General features: G+C 36.5%; 1 protein-coding gene and 1 long non-coding RNA gene across 9 annotated transcripts in view; one reads left to right on the top strand and one right to left on the bottom strand.

Annotated features, from left to right (window-relative positions):
• The window catches only part of PCLO (piccolo presynaptic cytomatrix protein), a 318,666-nt gene that overhangs the window by 217,722 nt on the left and 83,743 nt on the right, over positions 1-17,201 (top strand). For 6 of the 8 annotated variants that reach the window (XM_021539594.4, XM_085569964.1, XM_021539596.4 and 3 more), the window contains exons 11-12: positions 15,934-16,042; positions 16,665-16,732. In XM_021539594.4, the coding sequence (XP_021395269.3) occupies positions 15,934-16,042; positions 16,665-16,732 (177 nt within the window). The remainder of the gene's footprint in view (positions 1-15,933; positions 16,043-16,664; positions 16,733-17,201) is intronic. The other 2 variants (XM_021539598.4, XM_021539597.4) reach the window with 1 other exon arrangement.
• Positions 6,541-12,099, bottom strand: LOC146763517 (uncharacterized). Its single transcript, XR_014952271.1, has 3 exons — positions 10,845-12,099; positions 10,182-10,233; positions 6,541-7,724 (listed from the first exon to the last, which is right to left on the bottom strand). It is a non-coding gene; the product is annotated as an uncharacterized LOC146763517 (long non-coding RNA).

Here is a 17,201-nt window from a genome sequence, read left to right as displayed (position 1 = left end):
TAGAACACTTTGATATCTCTCTAAATACAAGAACAAGTAGAATTCTATTAAGATCTTTAGATTTTATGGTCCATTTGAAAACTTATGAAATTACCTTATAGTTACATTAATATGTTTTAGGCAACTTTACAAACTTTTTTTTTAGGTACTTAAATATTATCACTTCTGGAAAACTGACTTACTCATTATATGGGTGGTTGTGGTATTGATTAGAAAATGCAAGGATTTGCAGACAGCTTCATTCAAGTCAATAAAATGAAAATAATCGTATAGTCTAGCTATTTCCTCTGCATACTGGAGATCAGACTTGATGAATGATATGTGGTGGAATGAGCATTTTTAGGTCAGCATGTACTGACATTTTCTTTCACAGTATCCAACTAGAATATAAAATGTAAATCATTTGAAGGCAAAGAGATTTCAGACAGCCAACCTTGGTGTCGGGTAGACATGGGCAGGTAGCAGCTATGTTCTCCAGGGTCTGAGCTCTGCTTAAATCTCTGGATATCTGTGCAGTGGTTCACACTGCATTTGAAACATGAAGAATATTTCCAAGTCATCATACATATGGTGTAGCTGATCCTGACTGCTTTCATGTGGAAATGCAGTAGTTCAGTACCTGCCAAGGGAACAAGAAACCTCAGTTCTAGGCCTTCCACAACTCAGATGATGTTGAGTTGCTCAGATGCTTCTGCTTCTGAAGAGAGCTGTGTCTGAAATGGTGCTTACCATTAAATTTCATTAAAAACAAGTGGTTGGGACCGTTTTGTTTTTACTTGGATCTTGCATTCTAATTTTCAACAAGTCCATCTTCCAAATTACAAGGCCAAATTACCTTAGTGTGGTAATTTAGGTACTTTCTGGGAACTGTACTTTTTTTGTCTTAATATTATGCAGAAGTGCAACACAGTTACTTTTTCTTGATCTCATATACAGTTTCCCCTGGCATTATTGCACGTTTATTTCTGTTTCTGTTATTCCCCAAACCATGTAGTTATGAAAACAGTAGCTTTCTTAAGAATTATTTCCAATGGAACCATGAAATGCTCCAGTCATAACACTGTGATCCTCATTCCAAATGATGTTTTATTTTTTTGTTGTATTACATTAACAGAAGGGGTTGTTCATTAGTATATTGATATGTCACAAACCTTTCATGTCTAGTAAGTACATTATTCCTATGTTTATAACATGTTAAATATTCTTCTCCTTGGAAGTCAGTACTGGCAGTCCAAAATAAAATGTGTAGAAGAACTCTAAACTTTCATTCAGATCTTAAATTGGATGTTTTGAATAATAGTAAGACTTCACATGGAAAAGGTGGGAGAAAAGTATCTGCTTCTGATAGTATGGATGTAAAGAAAAAAGTTATTTGCAATTTTAGTGAAGTTTGTAGAAAGATACAGAATAATGAGGCTACAGCTCTATGTCTACTTCTGAATGCCAAGAAGAATTCCACTGAAGATCCACTTGCCTATGTAATATTATGCATATACCTATAAATTTTGACTGTAAGGGACCTTTCCCTGGAGACTCATTCCTGCCAAACCAAAAGGGCATGCTAATAAGCAAGAAATTATTTAGTTATTTAGTTATTACATCTTTAAAAGTATATAAGGCCTTAAAGATTGTACAGGTAATTTGATGATAAAAAACAATCATCCTGTAGTAGTGCTTGTACCAGAGTGGTTCCTTAGTCTTTGGAAAAGTAAAGGATTTTCTGTTGGTTTGATTTGTTTTTCTCTCATTTTTATGAATTTGTTGATAAGAGGCCAGTAAGGACAGAGTAGAGACAACTAAAAGAAACTCAAAGACACAGGGAAAATATTTGGAATCTTGTTGTATGATCATGGGCTAACTTTCCATTCCAAAACAGCTCACATCAGGAGAAAGCATGTCTGGAACAGCCTTTAAAGATACCTGGAGAAGCAGCATTAGTTTTGGTGCTGCCCAAAAGCTCTTTTCTATGAAGGTTCAACTTTCAGAGGCAATTCCTCTTTCTGAGCACTTCTCATCAGAGCCAGAAGACTGCTAACAACTGATGTATTGCACAGCAGCACCCAAGTTGCTTTAACCCAGGCCTGTGAACTTGTATACTACAGTCAGACTGTGTTACAAATGCACAATAAATATAGGATAGGCCTGTGCTGGAAGGTTTGGCTGCATTTTATGGCAGGCAAAAGGTGAAAAAGAGCAGGAAGGAGGAAAAAAGGTCATTAGGACGATCTGCTTAGAGGAAAGAAAAGGTGAAAATAGAGGAAAGCAGTGTGGTGAAAAACAAACTGACATGTTTATAATTTATTTTCATGATATATATTCAATAACAGAATCTATTTTCATGGGAAAGATGAGTGCCATTTACCTGCCCATGTGCAATGACAGGGCCATTTGCAGATGCTGACCAGTCACCCCAATGAACAGAAGGTTTCATTATTTCCTAATTAGTAAATAATGTGCTGAACAGCATCCCATGAAATTAACCTTTAAGATGACAGTAAAAGGAAATGAGTCATTCCAGGCAATGCTCATCATGGTGTGAGCTCTACAGTTGCTAAATGAGTTCTGTCATAGTGTGGGTGAAGTGGAATCAATCCATATAATTCATACATTTGCTGCTCATGCAGACAGCTTTGGAACTGCTAAGTAGAAATAAGCATTGACTTATGTCTAACTAAAGTTATGCATTACATTAACTGATTAGCTTTTCAGATTGGTCTGAAGTTACTGAATAGAAAGAGCTGATAGTTCTTGAGTGTGTGAAAGAGAGAATAAAATTAATCTAAATTCTTGGAAAGTACTTTCATGACTGGTGTTAATGGGGAGGTAGAAACAATTTTAATCCTAGACAGTACTAAAAAATAAAAGATAAATCTTTCATCATCACATATCACTGTAGTATTCTTAGAAGTATCAGCCTATCTCAGTGATAGTAATACCTCTGCAATTCACACAGTAGAAGCTTGATTAGTTACAAAACAGGGGCTTCCTTCTGATTAAATAGCTGTAGAGAATGTTTCTGCTGAAAAACACTTCCCACTGTTTTGGAAGGAGTGAAGATCCAAAGAAGGAACTGAAAATACCTTCAAGCGTGGCAGTCATCCTTGTTGAATATGATGCAGGCAGACTGGTAGATATGATAAAAACAGCTTTACTGCAGATGACCATGAAGCACACAGGGCTCAATCTGGATGAATACCCTTCAGTAGTGCACATGGATGGGCTGCAATGCCACCTCAGGGGCTCTGTCTCTGAATGGAGACTGGCTAGGACAGCTCCTGACAGCAACAGCAGATAAACACTTCTGTTGCCTCCACATTCCATAGATATGGAAAAATTTGGTGCCACCTAATGGACAACCTCCAGCTCCCAAATTCTGAATGTGTTTTACAGGAATACTTTTGCAAGGCATCTAAAAAGGGATCGCCCTAATGCTTCACACGAAGAATTTCTCATTCAGCATCCTTAATCACATATCTTCAGGTGAAATATGCATTGTTTATAGGTGAAGACTTAATAAGCCCCATGGGTAATACAAAGATTTCTGTATTTGCTGGCTTTAAATTTATGAACTGAGGTCATCTCACAGCTTCCTCAATTGCAGCAATATAGCAACACATAAAATTAAATTACTTTATCTAAGTGTTGTGATCTGTTTACAGATGAAATTAAACTAGCTATACTGTCAGTCACATAAATTATTCTAGACCATCCTTAAGCAAGTTTACCGCTACAGGGGCTAAATATTATATCAACATGTGTGCACTTGCAGAGTGTTAGCAAAAATGAGTTGGACTATTATAATAGTATGGACTATTACAATGGCTGCCATAATGAGTAATACTGAAAACAATTGTTATTCCTGAAAAAGCTGTTACTGATAACCTGATTGCATGTCATGTTCTTCATGAAGAAAAACAGGTAAGAAAATGTAAGAGTATATGTCATTGATCAGATGAGCCACCAGACACCATAAATTAAACATATCTATCTGTGATGTCTGTGTAGATAGATGTATTATGTTTATATATATTGCAAGATTCAATAGCTCCTCTTGCTTGTTTGAGCTTGCCCTCCCAGTAGCATCATCCCTAGCTGGAACATGAGTATTAGTGCTAGAACTGAAATTTGAACATCATGCTTGTCACTGAATTCAGTGGTACAAGTAAAGTCATGGGCATTTTGATGAATTCCAATTTGTAAAACTACATGCATAGAAGAGATGCATCTCTGGATGAAACCAATTTTCCATCTGCAGTTTACATTTGCAGATTTTCCAGAGGCCTTATGGGTTATTTCACTTGCCTGTGAAGAAAGAGACAGTAGAATTCAGAGTGTTCCTGAAGGCTTCCAAGCAAAGGACAAAGAAGGAAAAAAAAATGGAAATTATATTTCTACTGCTTCCATTCACTGGAATGAACTGGGAAAAAGGGATTGGACTTTTATTATTTTCTTTAAAGTTTATTGTATATATACCAAGGTCAGTTTGCTTGGGGCTTTGAGCAACCTGGCCTAATGGAAGTTGTCCCTGCCCATGGCAGGAGGTTGGGAACTAGGTTGTCTTAGCGGTCCCGTCCACCACAAAGCATTCTATGATATTACCTTTCAATAATTCAATATAATATTTACTTTCATCTATTAAAAAATTAAAATTAGATTAATCTGTTTTGTTACTTTTTGAGAAAGTAAATATTAGTTTTGGTGAAGATAAAGAAAGGCCTTTGAAATGGGATAAGTTCATAGGCAATTTAGCAATCCTTAGATACTTTTCAGCAAAGAAGAATTGGTCAGAGACTTTAATCTCTAAAGGATATGATATCATTTGTGACTCACTCTTTTATTGTATTCAGTGTGTTTGGGGGATTTGCGGTTTCAGTTGGCATTTTTTTACTTCTTGCATTTATTTTTGCCTTATTTTTATGTATTGTTGCATAACTGATTCCAAATATATCACATATGCAGTTGCTCAGCTTTGAGCGGAGGCTACTTTTACTTAAATTTTCTATAAAATAAAGAAAAAATATGTAATTTTTATTCTGTTAATTACAGCAGCTATTTTTCCTCCTTTTGCCTGGGAAAGAATATTTAATGGTTTGACATGAAAAAAGCAGAGATGATTGTTTTACTTTTGTATACTGTTTGACACTAATAATTTTAGTATTAGACGCCTGGGAAAAAGATACAGATATGTTCAACAGATTTGGTGAAATGAAAGAATCTTAAAAGATTAAGCAGTGAAGTGATTAAGGTCCTTTGTCCTTATTGACCCATAATATACATTCAAGCTTGAGTTTGCAGATGAAATGCCAGTTTAACATTTATGTTTGGCAGTTTAAAAAATAATGCTCGATATCTCACTTGATCATATATCTGAAAGAGAATACACTGCTGCAATACACAGTGAAATTAATGTGAGTATGCCATGCTGGGAATTTGGTAACAGTTCAGTTTAAATGTGGTTTTGATATGTAATTAAAACACACAAATTTGAAGAAGTAGGGGCAGAGTTTGTCTTAGGGCCAGAGTGTAGTTGCTAAGTGGAAGCTGTGAAAGCATCAAAGCAGACAGGCTTATTGCTGCTGTTGTTACAGGACAAGGGGCTGCCTGTTTGGCAGCAGTTTCTGGTTGCTGAGCAGTAGGAGCAGCAATGGGTCGGGTACCTGCACCCTGTCACAGAGCACTCAGGCTGAGGACACATCTTTCCACCACCTTTCCTACCTGTACCTGCCACAGTTCCACCAAGCCCAACTCTCATCTTTTTGACCCATCTCAAAACCATAAACCACCTCTCCTAGGCAGTCATATTCCTTAGGAGTTTTGATGCTGTTGCTTCAGCAGAAAAGTTCCTATGTGCCTTCAGGAGGCTTGAAAGTGAGCCCTGAGCTACCAGCCCCGTCCTCCTTCTGGTGGTCATCAGCTGCAAGCAGGGCCTTGCAGGGCATTCTTGTGTTGTCATGCTTGGGGTAACAGCGACTTCTCCCACAAGGAAACTGCTTTCCCTGGAGCGGCACAAATCTCATTTCTACAACTGTAGCTATCAGTCAAGGAATGTGGTATCATAAGTTTGTTTTGCTTGTCTTCCGGGTGCTTACACAGTGAATTCAGTACATTAATTGTTATCATAAGAAACACATAAATACACAGTGACTGGCTGGTGAGAGATCATTTGTTTTAGTGTAGATAATGAGAAGAAATAGCAGCTGCTGCTAATCAGTAGGCATGTGAGTATTCATAGAAGTTGATTAGGTATATAGCTGCCAGATAATCACCATTCAATCTTGCATGTACAGAATAGCTTTAGTAATTGTGCAATCAAATTTCTTTTAAAGAACCTTACAGAGAATGACAAAACTATGGGCGTAATCCTGCATCATTTATTTGCAATGCTATTTCGTCATGCATGAATTCTACATTTATTACAATGAACCCATTTGTTAGAATAATGCTACTTCTTTGATCAAGTACTGCAGATCAAATTTATATAAAGAGATATTAATTTTAAAAAATCAGAAGACAGTAATGCCATAGAATTGCATTCTATGGCATTGAGAAGAATATTAATTAGTTTAAATTATTTAATTTAAAAATTAAACTTTAATAAATTAAACTTTAATATTCTATATTATTATTTTTAAGACAATTTTAGTTGTGTATCATGGACCATTCTCACTGAGATGCAGGACAGTCATTGCAGGGGCTCACTTTTCTTTCTCTAATCCATGTTGCAATTCTATAAGTGTGGTTTTACCTAGTAGGCAGTTCTGCCCTACACAGCCTTTCTCTCACTCTCCTGCAGTGAGGTGGGAAGAAATCACTCTATCACATCAAAACCAGTACAGCCTGTTGAACTGCACTCTTAAATATGACCATGCACAAGTTTTCATACCTAGATTGATTAGAGCTCTCTGATTCTATTTATAAAATCTACTTACAAACCACATTTAACCAAATCAGATTTTTTTTTTTTTTTTTTTTTTTTGATTCTTAGTTCCTAACTCAGATTGTGCAAGACATGGTTTGAGCTTTCAGGAAAGGCTACTTTGGGATCTCTGATCTTGAAAGAGCTGAGCAGCCTTACCATCATGAGGGAATTTCTTTTCTCTGAATGCAACACCGAAATTAGACTATCAATAATGTTGCTAATCAGATGTTCCTAAAAATGAGCTTTGTTTCTACATTTATCACTAAACTCTGAAGAATAAGTAATTATTGAGAACAAATTCTGCAATTTTTCAACTTCCTGTTAAAACGACAGTTAGTTCTAACAGGTAATTGTTAGTGTCTCTCATTTTTCTAACACATATGGAACCTCTATTTCTTAGGGTTGAATAAGCCTAACATTTATCACTAAATTCCTTTGTGAATGAGTTATAGGGATACAAAAGTTGGAGAGTTAATACTCAGCCCTTAATACTTCACAAGTACTACCTTCTACAATTCTATTGTTAGTAAGATTTCTGATGCACTTAGCTTTACAAATAGCACTTGTCACTTGGATATCTCAAAGTTAATGTACAGTAATATCTTTTCCACTGTGCCTTTTAACACATAAAGAAACTGAGGCACAAAGAGATTAATTGGTGTGTTTGTGCTGCTCACCTGGCTGGTTGTAGCAGAAGCAGAACAGCTCAGTCTCTGATGGTGCCCCATTAATTCCCTTCACCTGGGGTTCACTATCTTTCAGTTCCTTCTTCTCACTGATAAGGTACAGCTGTCAGTTTGCTAAACTGAGAAAAAAAAGTCCTTTTCATTTTCTAGGACAGGTTTATCTCTTTAAATGACAAAGGAGAGAATCAATACACATATTTTTAGGTGTCTGAAAAGTAAATATCTTACCTCACGTTGTATTATGGGCTCTTTTTCTAACCAGAAGTGGAAGAAGGATACCCGAGGGATGTGATTCATCTCATTCCAAAAAGTGTCAGCTGAGATGAGCCATGCTAAGAGGAACCTGCCTCTCTTAATTCATTAACTACTCAAAATTCCTAGACAGCTACTGAGGCAAGACACATACCTTTTTATAGCCAAAAATTGGTACATTGACTCTAAGCCCAAAAGAAGGTAAAACCAAAGCAGCTGTATGCATGTGTGCATGACAGTTGTTCCCTGCAGACACACATACTGCTGTCCATGCTCTTTTCCTTATTGTTCTAAATATCTTCAAAATTAGATGAAGAATAAAAAAAAAAAAAAAAGATAATTTTATACATTTTCACTTGTGGTTTCAGTTGTGGTCTGTTGAAACCAGCCAATAATCAAACAAACCTTTTCTGCATACTTTCGACAGCTATGGACATGCATGTGTCAGGAATTTGTACAAACATACATTTAGTTTTTACAAGAGAAACATAAAACATGATCATTTAAATGAAGTCATTCCAATGATAGAAAAATTTAGCTCAACTTGATTTAGAGCACAAGTTGATTCAGAGATAATATAATGGATTTGCTTTATCTTGTATTATGAAGAGCATAATTTCCAAAAAACTTTTCTTAAAAGGAGAATTATACGCATTATATGAAAAATAGATGCATTCAGGAGATGAGAACTCCATAACACTGACCAGAAATTTTTATTCACTTTCCTCAGCTTTCAGGTTACATGACTCTCACAAATGAGATAGTGTGTAAATTCTACTTTATATTTGAATAATCACATAATGTCAGAACTGTAAAATTACTCCCAGGATAAAGAGGATGATATCATCAGAGTGACTTCTATTAGAACACATCAAGTAAGGCTCTCACTCTATGCCATGTGACAGACTGGCATTTTAAGGTCTTCGGCCATTCTCATTAAGACCTGACTTTTTGCTTAAACAGTGGTGTTTGCTTACTGTGAGTCACAAAAACTTTCTGTTCTTGTTTCCAGAGGACCTTAAGTAGCATTGGCATGTGATGCATAACCACAGCCTTTGCTCATTCCTAGCAGGCTTTCAGTATTTAAATTATCCTAATAATTCCATTATTTTCTGAATTGGCCTCTGTAGTCCCTTAGTGGTGACAGTGCTGGAGACTAACCAGGAATCCACTAAGCAAGGGTTAGACCCTCTGATCTGAGTGAGGACAGCCTCTTCAGGAAGCCCCAAAAGACTCAGCATGCTGGAGGTCCACATTTAAGAGCAACTTTTCTTTGGCATTAGCTGTTTCTCTGTTGTACTTTTCAAATATAGCCATTCTCTCCCAAGCACCAGGATGTGTATCTTAAATTGGTATGTCCAGAGAGCAAGGGATGCCAACTGATGAGTCTATTTCTCACCCTCTGGGATCATAAGTTGACAACCATATGATGTTGTCAGAGATGTGCCCTTTGCACACTTTCAGAAGCTGATAGTTATCTTTTATTTCTCTACCTCATACCCCTGTGAGACACTGGGAAATGTTGCTGAGTTACTCTTTGTCCTTTTTTTCTTGTCTTGGGGTCTTCACCCTGTTCTTTATCTTCCTGCCAGTCTTTTTAAGGTTTCAGGCTGCCCTTTGATTTAGTCAATGCTTTGCTAAAGTATGGTTCTGTTTTGTCTTTTTTAAGCTACTTTTCCTTACCTGAGCAAAGTGTCCTATGAAACTGCATTTTAATGAGTTAGGATCTTGATGACATGCTAACCTATGTGCCATGAATCACTCTTTTCTTCCAGCAAAATTCTTCTGGGAGCTTTACATACATAAATTCACACTCATATTTCATTCATAGACTCATAGAATACAATCATAGAATATCCTGAACTGGAAGGGGCTCAGAAGATCAAGACCAATGCCTGCCCCTGCACAGGGCAGTCCAAAGCATCACATCACCTGAGAGCCTCATCCAAGTGCTCCTGGCAATCTTGGTGCTGTGACCACTTCCATGAGAAGCCAGTTCCTTTTCCTAACATCCACCCTAACTCTCATGCCAGAGCTTCATGCCATTCAGTCCTGTCACTGGTCACCAGAGAGATCAGTACCTGCCCCTCCACTTCCCCCTGTGAGGAAGCTGAAGACCATGATCAGAGCTCCCCATAGTCACCTCTTCTGTAGGCAGAACAAACCAAGCAAACTCAGACTCCCAAGGACATTGAAAAATCTTGAGAGATCTCATGATGACAATAGAAGTGTTTTATATAGATTTTGTTTGACATGTTTGCTGTCATAATTTATATTCTTAGGCAGAACAGAAACTAACTAATAAAGAGATTCTTTAGACATACACTGTAACTTCCACAAGAACTGTCTGCATCTCGTAGCATGTGATCCTTGCCCCTGCAAAGGAAAATTTCAAACCCAAATATCACTTTAATTCATGGATGTAATTGAAAGAAGACTAACAGAACTGCATTTGTGTAAAGAAGAATAAATTATTCCTCAAAAAGGGAAATTGAGATAAACCTCACTGAACTTGGAATACAAAAATATAAATATATAATGCAGGCACGGATATACTAGTCTAAATTCATATCTGGCATTAAATTCCCAGGAAAAGAATGGTTTTAGCTATTTACCATTCATGGAAGAGACAGCAAAGAGAAATTCCTACAGCCTCGTTGTTAACTATCTTTAGGTCAATCTTTAGGTTACTTGGAATTAACAGATTTTTCATTCTACCACATATTATTACATAATTTTAAAAAATCTGAAATAATAGTAAACTGCTTTCAAAAGTAGAGGAGTTGTTTTTGAGCACAGCCTAATAATGAAATGTTTAAGACTTTCAAGTCAATTAGAGCATTTCACAGGATGGTCATCTCTCTGGCAAAGGCATTATAATCTCTTATATGATGTTACTGAAAACAAAGTAAATACATTCTGCTCTGTAGCTTCAGTGAACACTGTGAAGGCAAGGGAGTGGGTCAGAGATAGAGACAAGGACTCACCTGATGTTTTTGTGGCAGCAGAGAGAGTTTATTCCTGACCCCCTCTTCAAAAAAGGGGTTTGCCTGCATGGCTCACTGATCTTTGACACCGCCCAGCTCCTGGACCAGTGAGATGTCTGCAGTTCAGGATGGAACATAATTGGCTGAGGTTCCTGTCAGTCAACCCCGGGGCCAGTTGGGTTTCTTATCTCTAGCCAATTTAATTGCCCAATAATTAATAGCTGCAGATAGAATAGTACTGTGTAGTGTGATATACTGTGACAAACACCATGCTACAAAAAAAGCCACTTATTTTTCTAAAACACTGAATAGCTACAATGCACCGCAACATTTTGTTCAGCATGGTATAACTGATCATCTATCTGCAACTCTAATGTAAACTAATCTTTGAGGCTATAGTAATGGTGAAAGCACTATAAACTTATCAATTATATCACACTTTTTTTCATAAACAGTAACTATAAGCTTCATTTAAGTTGCCAGAACTTAAATTAGGTCACACAAGTACAAGTTGCTTTAGCATAGTACTTGTTGCTCTAGCATAGTTCAGACTGAAGGGTGATCTGTGGAATCATGTGCCAGCACATATCTAAATCTGAAGGCAGTGATGGGGTATATAGCTGCCAGAAAATGCCAAGTACACCTCATACAGGGTTGATTTGCTCTGGCCAAACTTTTATGAACGTCATTTTATAGTAGTACAGCACCCATAAGGCATAGGGGGATCTATTATATAATTTCTACTCGATGAACATATCCATTTCTAAGAATCATGAGTGTTGCCTATATAATAATTATTGTAATAAGTGGAAAATATTCAGCCTGAGTGTGAATGACAATTGGAAGAAGAAGTTAAGGTGTCAACAGAAAATAATGAGTTTTGGTGTTGTTCATACCCAGCAGTTTGGGGAAATACATTAAAACATTGACTTTCATCAACCTATTTTGAGCCATCAAAAAGGTTTAGAAATAAAAGAAAAATAACTGAAGAGCATAGTCCATAAAGTAATTTAGTATTGAATGTCAGACTGCAATTTTATATTGTTTCTCTTTATTCTGAGTGCACATTTAACTTTGATAGCACTTTCTGGGATTTCAAAGTAATGTTCCTGGATTTTAAGTCTTACATGATATAGAAAGACACTAATATTCATATTTTACTGATTGCAGTTGCTAGTCTATAGAGTCCAATTTCATTTTCCTCTGTAAGCATTAGATCAGTTAAAAATGCAATTCAAACTGACATGTTTATTATGTGTAAGAATAAACAATATAAACTATGAAGAAGCAGAAAATGAACCCCAGCAATCTGTGGGTATAACTATGGTGCAACCAAAATCAGAGGCTGTATCTAAGACTGTAATATTTATATATTTTTAAATTCCAGTAGGACAGCATTTCTGAGAATTTAAAATGAATGGAAAACTAATAGCTTTTATGCACAAGTAGAGTTGGAAATAATTACAAACTCTTAGTTACACAGCAAACAAGAGTTTTTCCTCTTTTTGGGTGCCTTGGGTGTACTGAATAAGGAAGGCTGCAGTATAATAGTGCATTAAAAGTGACTGAGATTGGCTGTATAATAGTGTACATTATGTTACAAAGGGGAACAAAATTCAAGAGATGTTCAGTGGTTCAGTTTAATATTCCTTTATTTGAATCAACTGTGTCAAGTCTTGTGTTTAGAGTAATCAAATCCTTGGATGATTTTCAGATTCTTTTCAATTTCAACTTTAATAATGCAGCTAGCTTATGTCTGAAAGATGAGTCTGAAGAGGAGATAAAATATTAGAAATCATGTAAGATGGGTGAAAACTGAGAAAAATATTGTTCTTTCCAGCTGACAGAAACTAATACAATGACCTATTCTATCTGCATATTTTATAATTTGTTTTGTGCTGTTTTATCAATAGGAATGTTACATCTACAACCACATTCAGTTAAACACTACAGATTTATCACCTGGGTGATAGAATGAATATTGAGAGTGTGGGAGCTGATACTGCTAAAAATAAGTTGTTATTCACCCAATAAAATAATAATGAAAGAATGAAAAATGCTAAAAGAAATTATGTATTTGTTTATCAGGCCAATTACTAGTTCTTCCTCAGTCAGCAGAGTTTCCATGGAGCAATGCAGGTTTTCTCATCTTCCTATTTCTTTTTTATTTTTTGTCCTACTAAACTAGTGATTTAAAGCATGCAAACTTTTGGAAATGTGACTATCATGTCCTGACTACCAAAGACCAATGACAGAATGTGATTGGTTTTAGGAAAAAAAAATTATCACAAATCTCTTGTGACTTCTCAATACTTTTTTTCTCTTTTTGTTAATTAGACTTGTATTCCTTCTAAAAGTTTTCTTTGCAACAACACCTTTTATTTGAACAAAATGTCTATAGCAATTACATGCTGAGAAAAGAGAAATCAGCTGCTTGCTTACGGTTTTTTTTTCTTAGACCCAAAGGTTATCAGTCTGATCAGTTCAGTCATGTTTAAGTTGCTTGATTTTAAGCATTCACTGGGCGCATAATAAAACGAAAATGCCCCTGTACTGACAGCCTAAATGGATCTCTGTGTTAGCTGAGGCTGTTGAAATTCCATTTCCTCTCCATTTCTTGCTTTGTTCATTTGTGTGTGTCCTTTGTGACTACAGTGCTGTTGCACACACTGTTGAAACTCTCAGCAATGGAAATCAGACTTTGTTGCTGTTGAGGCAGGATGGGAATAAGAAGACTGACTCAGAAGGTTGTTGAGAGTAAAACTCTGATTTATTCAAAATATACTGGTTTTTTATTCAGTTTTGTGAGGACCAGTTCTATTGGTCCTGAAGTGAAAACAACTCAACCATTGGTTCAGAGAGCTTGATGAACAGTGATAGAACTTAACTATAAACAATGTGAGTAACAAGTGAGAGAAAGAATTATTTATATTCTTCTCTAACTTTTTCCCAGGCTTCTGCCTGGGTAGAAACTCTCTGTTTCTCTCTTTGTCTGAATCTGAGACCCACAAGACTTGGTTTCCAAATCCTGGCACTGTAGTGGTACTCATCTAAGCTCTTCCTGCCAGTCTTTTAAATTAAAGTGAGCTGCTGATGATAGCCTTAGTGCTCCCTTGGTAAATTTTCTTCTGAAGCCATACCAGCAGGCTGAGATAAGCCCAGCAGAGAAGCTCACGTAGCTCATAGTATTTTGTCGATAAAGCTCTTTTTTTTGGTAATAGAAGGATGTTAGCTGCTCTCTCAAATATCTAAATCTTTCAACTTTTGTTCTTGTTCCTTACCACTACATGGAAGTGGGGGTTTTGCGTGTCTTAATCACAAGGTTCATAATGTCATACATTACATCCTATGCCATGGTAGCATTATGAGGGCACACATTAAAAAAAAAAAAAAAAAAAAAAAGACAAAAATAACTTCAGTTCCTTCCTTTCTAAAAGCCTAAAGACCAAGCTCATGCTGTTATATTTGTATGACTGAAAATCAGGGGGAAATGAGTTTGCTCATAATTACTGTTGCTTTTTTCCAGAGGAACTGAGTTTAAAATCAGATCTGCTTTAACAAGCAAAAGATCATGTTTTTGAATCATGACTGGTAAATGAAAGGGTCTAAATTTTAGGAAAAGTCAAATCTATTTTGACATTAGGCAGCTGGCTTTGCTGCCTTCTGAGCATTGCTTTTTAGTTGTTCTGCGCAGTTTGTTTTTCTGTAAACTTCTACAAACAAAATGATAAATTCTGGCTGACAACAGTTATACCCAATTCTGATATTTCAACTCCTAATTTATGGACTACTATGGAAAATTTTGGAATACAAATGTGTATATTTCTTTCTCATATTCTTTCATTGTCAAATAATTTAGTCTGATTTATTCCATGAAAATTTTTCATTGTATTTTATTTAGCAGCATGCTTTTCTATGAGTTTATCTCCACATTTCACTTCATTATTTTTCCCATTTGTTATATGCAACAGCATTGGATTTTGAGATTAAAATATGACCCAGATGAAGACTTGGTTTTATCTGTGTAAGTGGTAGCAAGATAAGTGTTTGTGGTTTTCTTTGCTGTGTGGGTGATGTGGTTTTCAGATGTTTTGTAATGCATTGCTTTTAGTGGACTATTAATAATTCAGTATCTTAACCCATTAAGCAATTTTTTCCAACTAGATGCAGAGGCTTGGATTTTAACACGTGTACATTGGTGAGAGGTTAATCTGTTTGGAGTTCTTATGACTAATTAATTCAAAATTTGAACCCACTTCTCAGGACCTCAGTTGTAAGTCCCAGATATGAATTTAGGGTTTGCTTTGTGTAAGCATTTCACCTTAACCAAAAGACTTCTCATCTTATCAGAATATACCTCACATGATTTATAGAGGGATTGACTTTGCAAATTCTGAGCAAAAATACTCTGCAAATACTCTGCAAAAACTTCTTTGTACAGATACACTGAACCATATTGAGTCTCCTGATTCAGTCCTGGGACACTTGGAAGACAATTTAAAGTTGTTAAAGTGGAACCAGGCTAATGTTTGAAATGTGGAGGCCAATGTTTTTCATTAAAATTGGTTAGTCCAACAGCCTTCACTTTTTTGTATTCTTTAAGTGATAAATAAAACATATTTGAATTATCTAATCACATTCACAAATTATTCCTTTTTGAGGCTCAGTTTCTTAGCAGCAATTTGTCACTGTAGGAAACAGTTATCTTCCAAGACCATGGCTGGCCAGGAAATGTCTGATATATAGAATGTTTTGGTTTCTTGCCATGCTGCTAGGTGTGCATGTTTTTGATATTGGAAAGGTTTTTCAGTATCATGCAACCCAGACAGTGGAAAGTGCATGTGTACTTTGAAAGAGAAAGAATTAATCTCCTGTCTTGTTTCAGCAGGTAAGTTATAGCTGAAGGGACAATAACATTCAATAATCTAATCTGTGTGAAGTGAAAGGGCTTTGCTAATGTCTTGTGCCATTTGGACAACATTCACTGAATGTCACATCAAATTGCCTTGTCAAAGCAAGGCAAGGAGGATCTATCTGATGCATTTGTCAAAATCTGAGCCCTTGACCTCTTGCTGTTTTGCCTTCTTAGGAATGCAGGTGCTGGAATGGAATGGCATCCCCTTGACTGGGAAAACTTACGAAGAGGTCCAGAACATTATTATTCAGCAGAGTGGGGAAGCAGAAATATGTGTAAGACTGTGAGTTTTTCCCCATCTTTCTGTTTCCATTTCTTTTTGGCTTTTCATGGCTTTTGGTTTTTTTTTTTAAGTTTTTTTTTAATTTTAATTTACAGTTGTTAAGGTGGAACCTTTGTTAGTGCAAAACATCAATGTAATAATAAGCAAGAGCTCACTGTGACTGTTGGAGACCTTTTTGTTCTGTTTTCTCTTAAAGTCAGAAGGAGAGATAAACTGAATCAGATGCTAGTAATTATGCTTTTATGAACAATGATAACTCCATTGTCAGGCCTCAATCTCCTCTCATGACAAACATACTGTTCACTGAATTTACTGGTATTAGAAAAAGAAGGTAACTTAGTAATAACTGAACTTCTAGTGAAATCTGTATCCTTTAGATGAAAGTCATTTAAGCATCATGAGAAATGCATACACTTGCATTAAATCCATTAAAGATTTCACCTTAAAAGAAGCTTTTCTTCTCAGCTCTTTAACAGCATTGCAAATATATATCAGCTAAGAAGGGACCATGCTTGGGAGCTGCTTTCTGTCATGAACCACTATTCATTTACCTACTTAATACAATAATGAGGGTATGAGGAAAGAGTTTCTTTTGTCTCAGGCTTCCAATTGCTTTCTTTAGGGACCTGAACATGCTCTCGGACTCTGAGAATCCCCAGCACCTGGAGCTGCATGAGCCAGTAAGGGCAGGTGAGAGACAAGAAGTTGCTTTGATATTGTAGGGCTGGATAGCAGCTGAAAATTTGATGTGACATAAGCTAGTATGTTAGTATTGTAAGCTCTGGTGTTACATCCCAAATATTTCCATGGGTAGAAAAGGGACCATGCCTTATATAAAAAGGCAAGATGAGGGGGTTGAGTGCACCCTCAACAAGTTTGCAGACAGCACCAATTTGGGCAGGTGTTGATCTGCTGGAGGGTAGGAAGGCTCTGCAGAGGAATCTGGGCAGGCTGGATTGATAAGCCTGGGCCAATTGCATGAGCATCATCAAGACAAAATGTCAGGTCTTGCAGCTGGGTCACAACAACACCAGGCAGTCCTACAGGCTGGGGGCAGAGTGGCTGGAAAGCTGCTCAGAGGAAAAGTGCCTGTGGGTGCTGGATGCTGTCAAGTTTACATGTGATATGTTGTTGTCCTTTTCCTTCTGTTGCCCCTAAA

Source organism: Lonchura striata, chromosome 1A, assembly GCF_050655825.1.
Source record: "Lonchura striata isolate lonStrDom1 chromosome 1A, ASM5065582v1, whole genome shotgun sequence".
Classification (NCBI taxonomy): Eukaryota; Metazoa; Chordata; class Aves; order Passeriformes; family Estrildidae; genus Lonchura; species Lonchura striata.
This window is presented reverse-complemented; position numbering and strand designations above follow the sequence as displayed.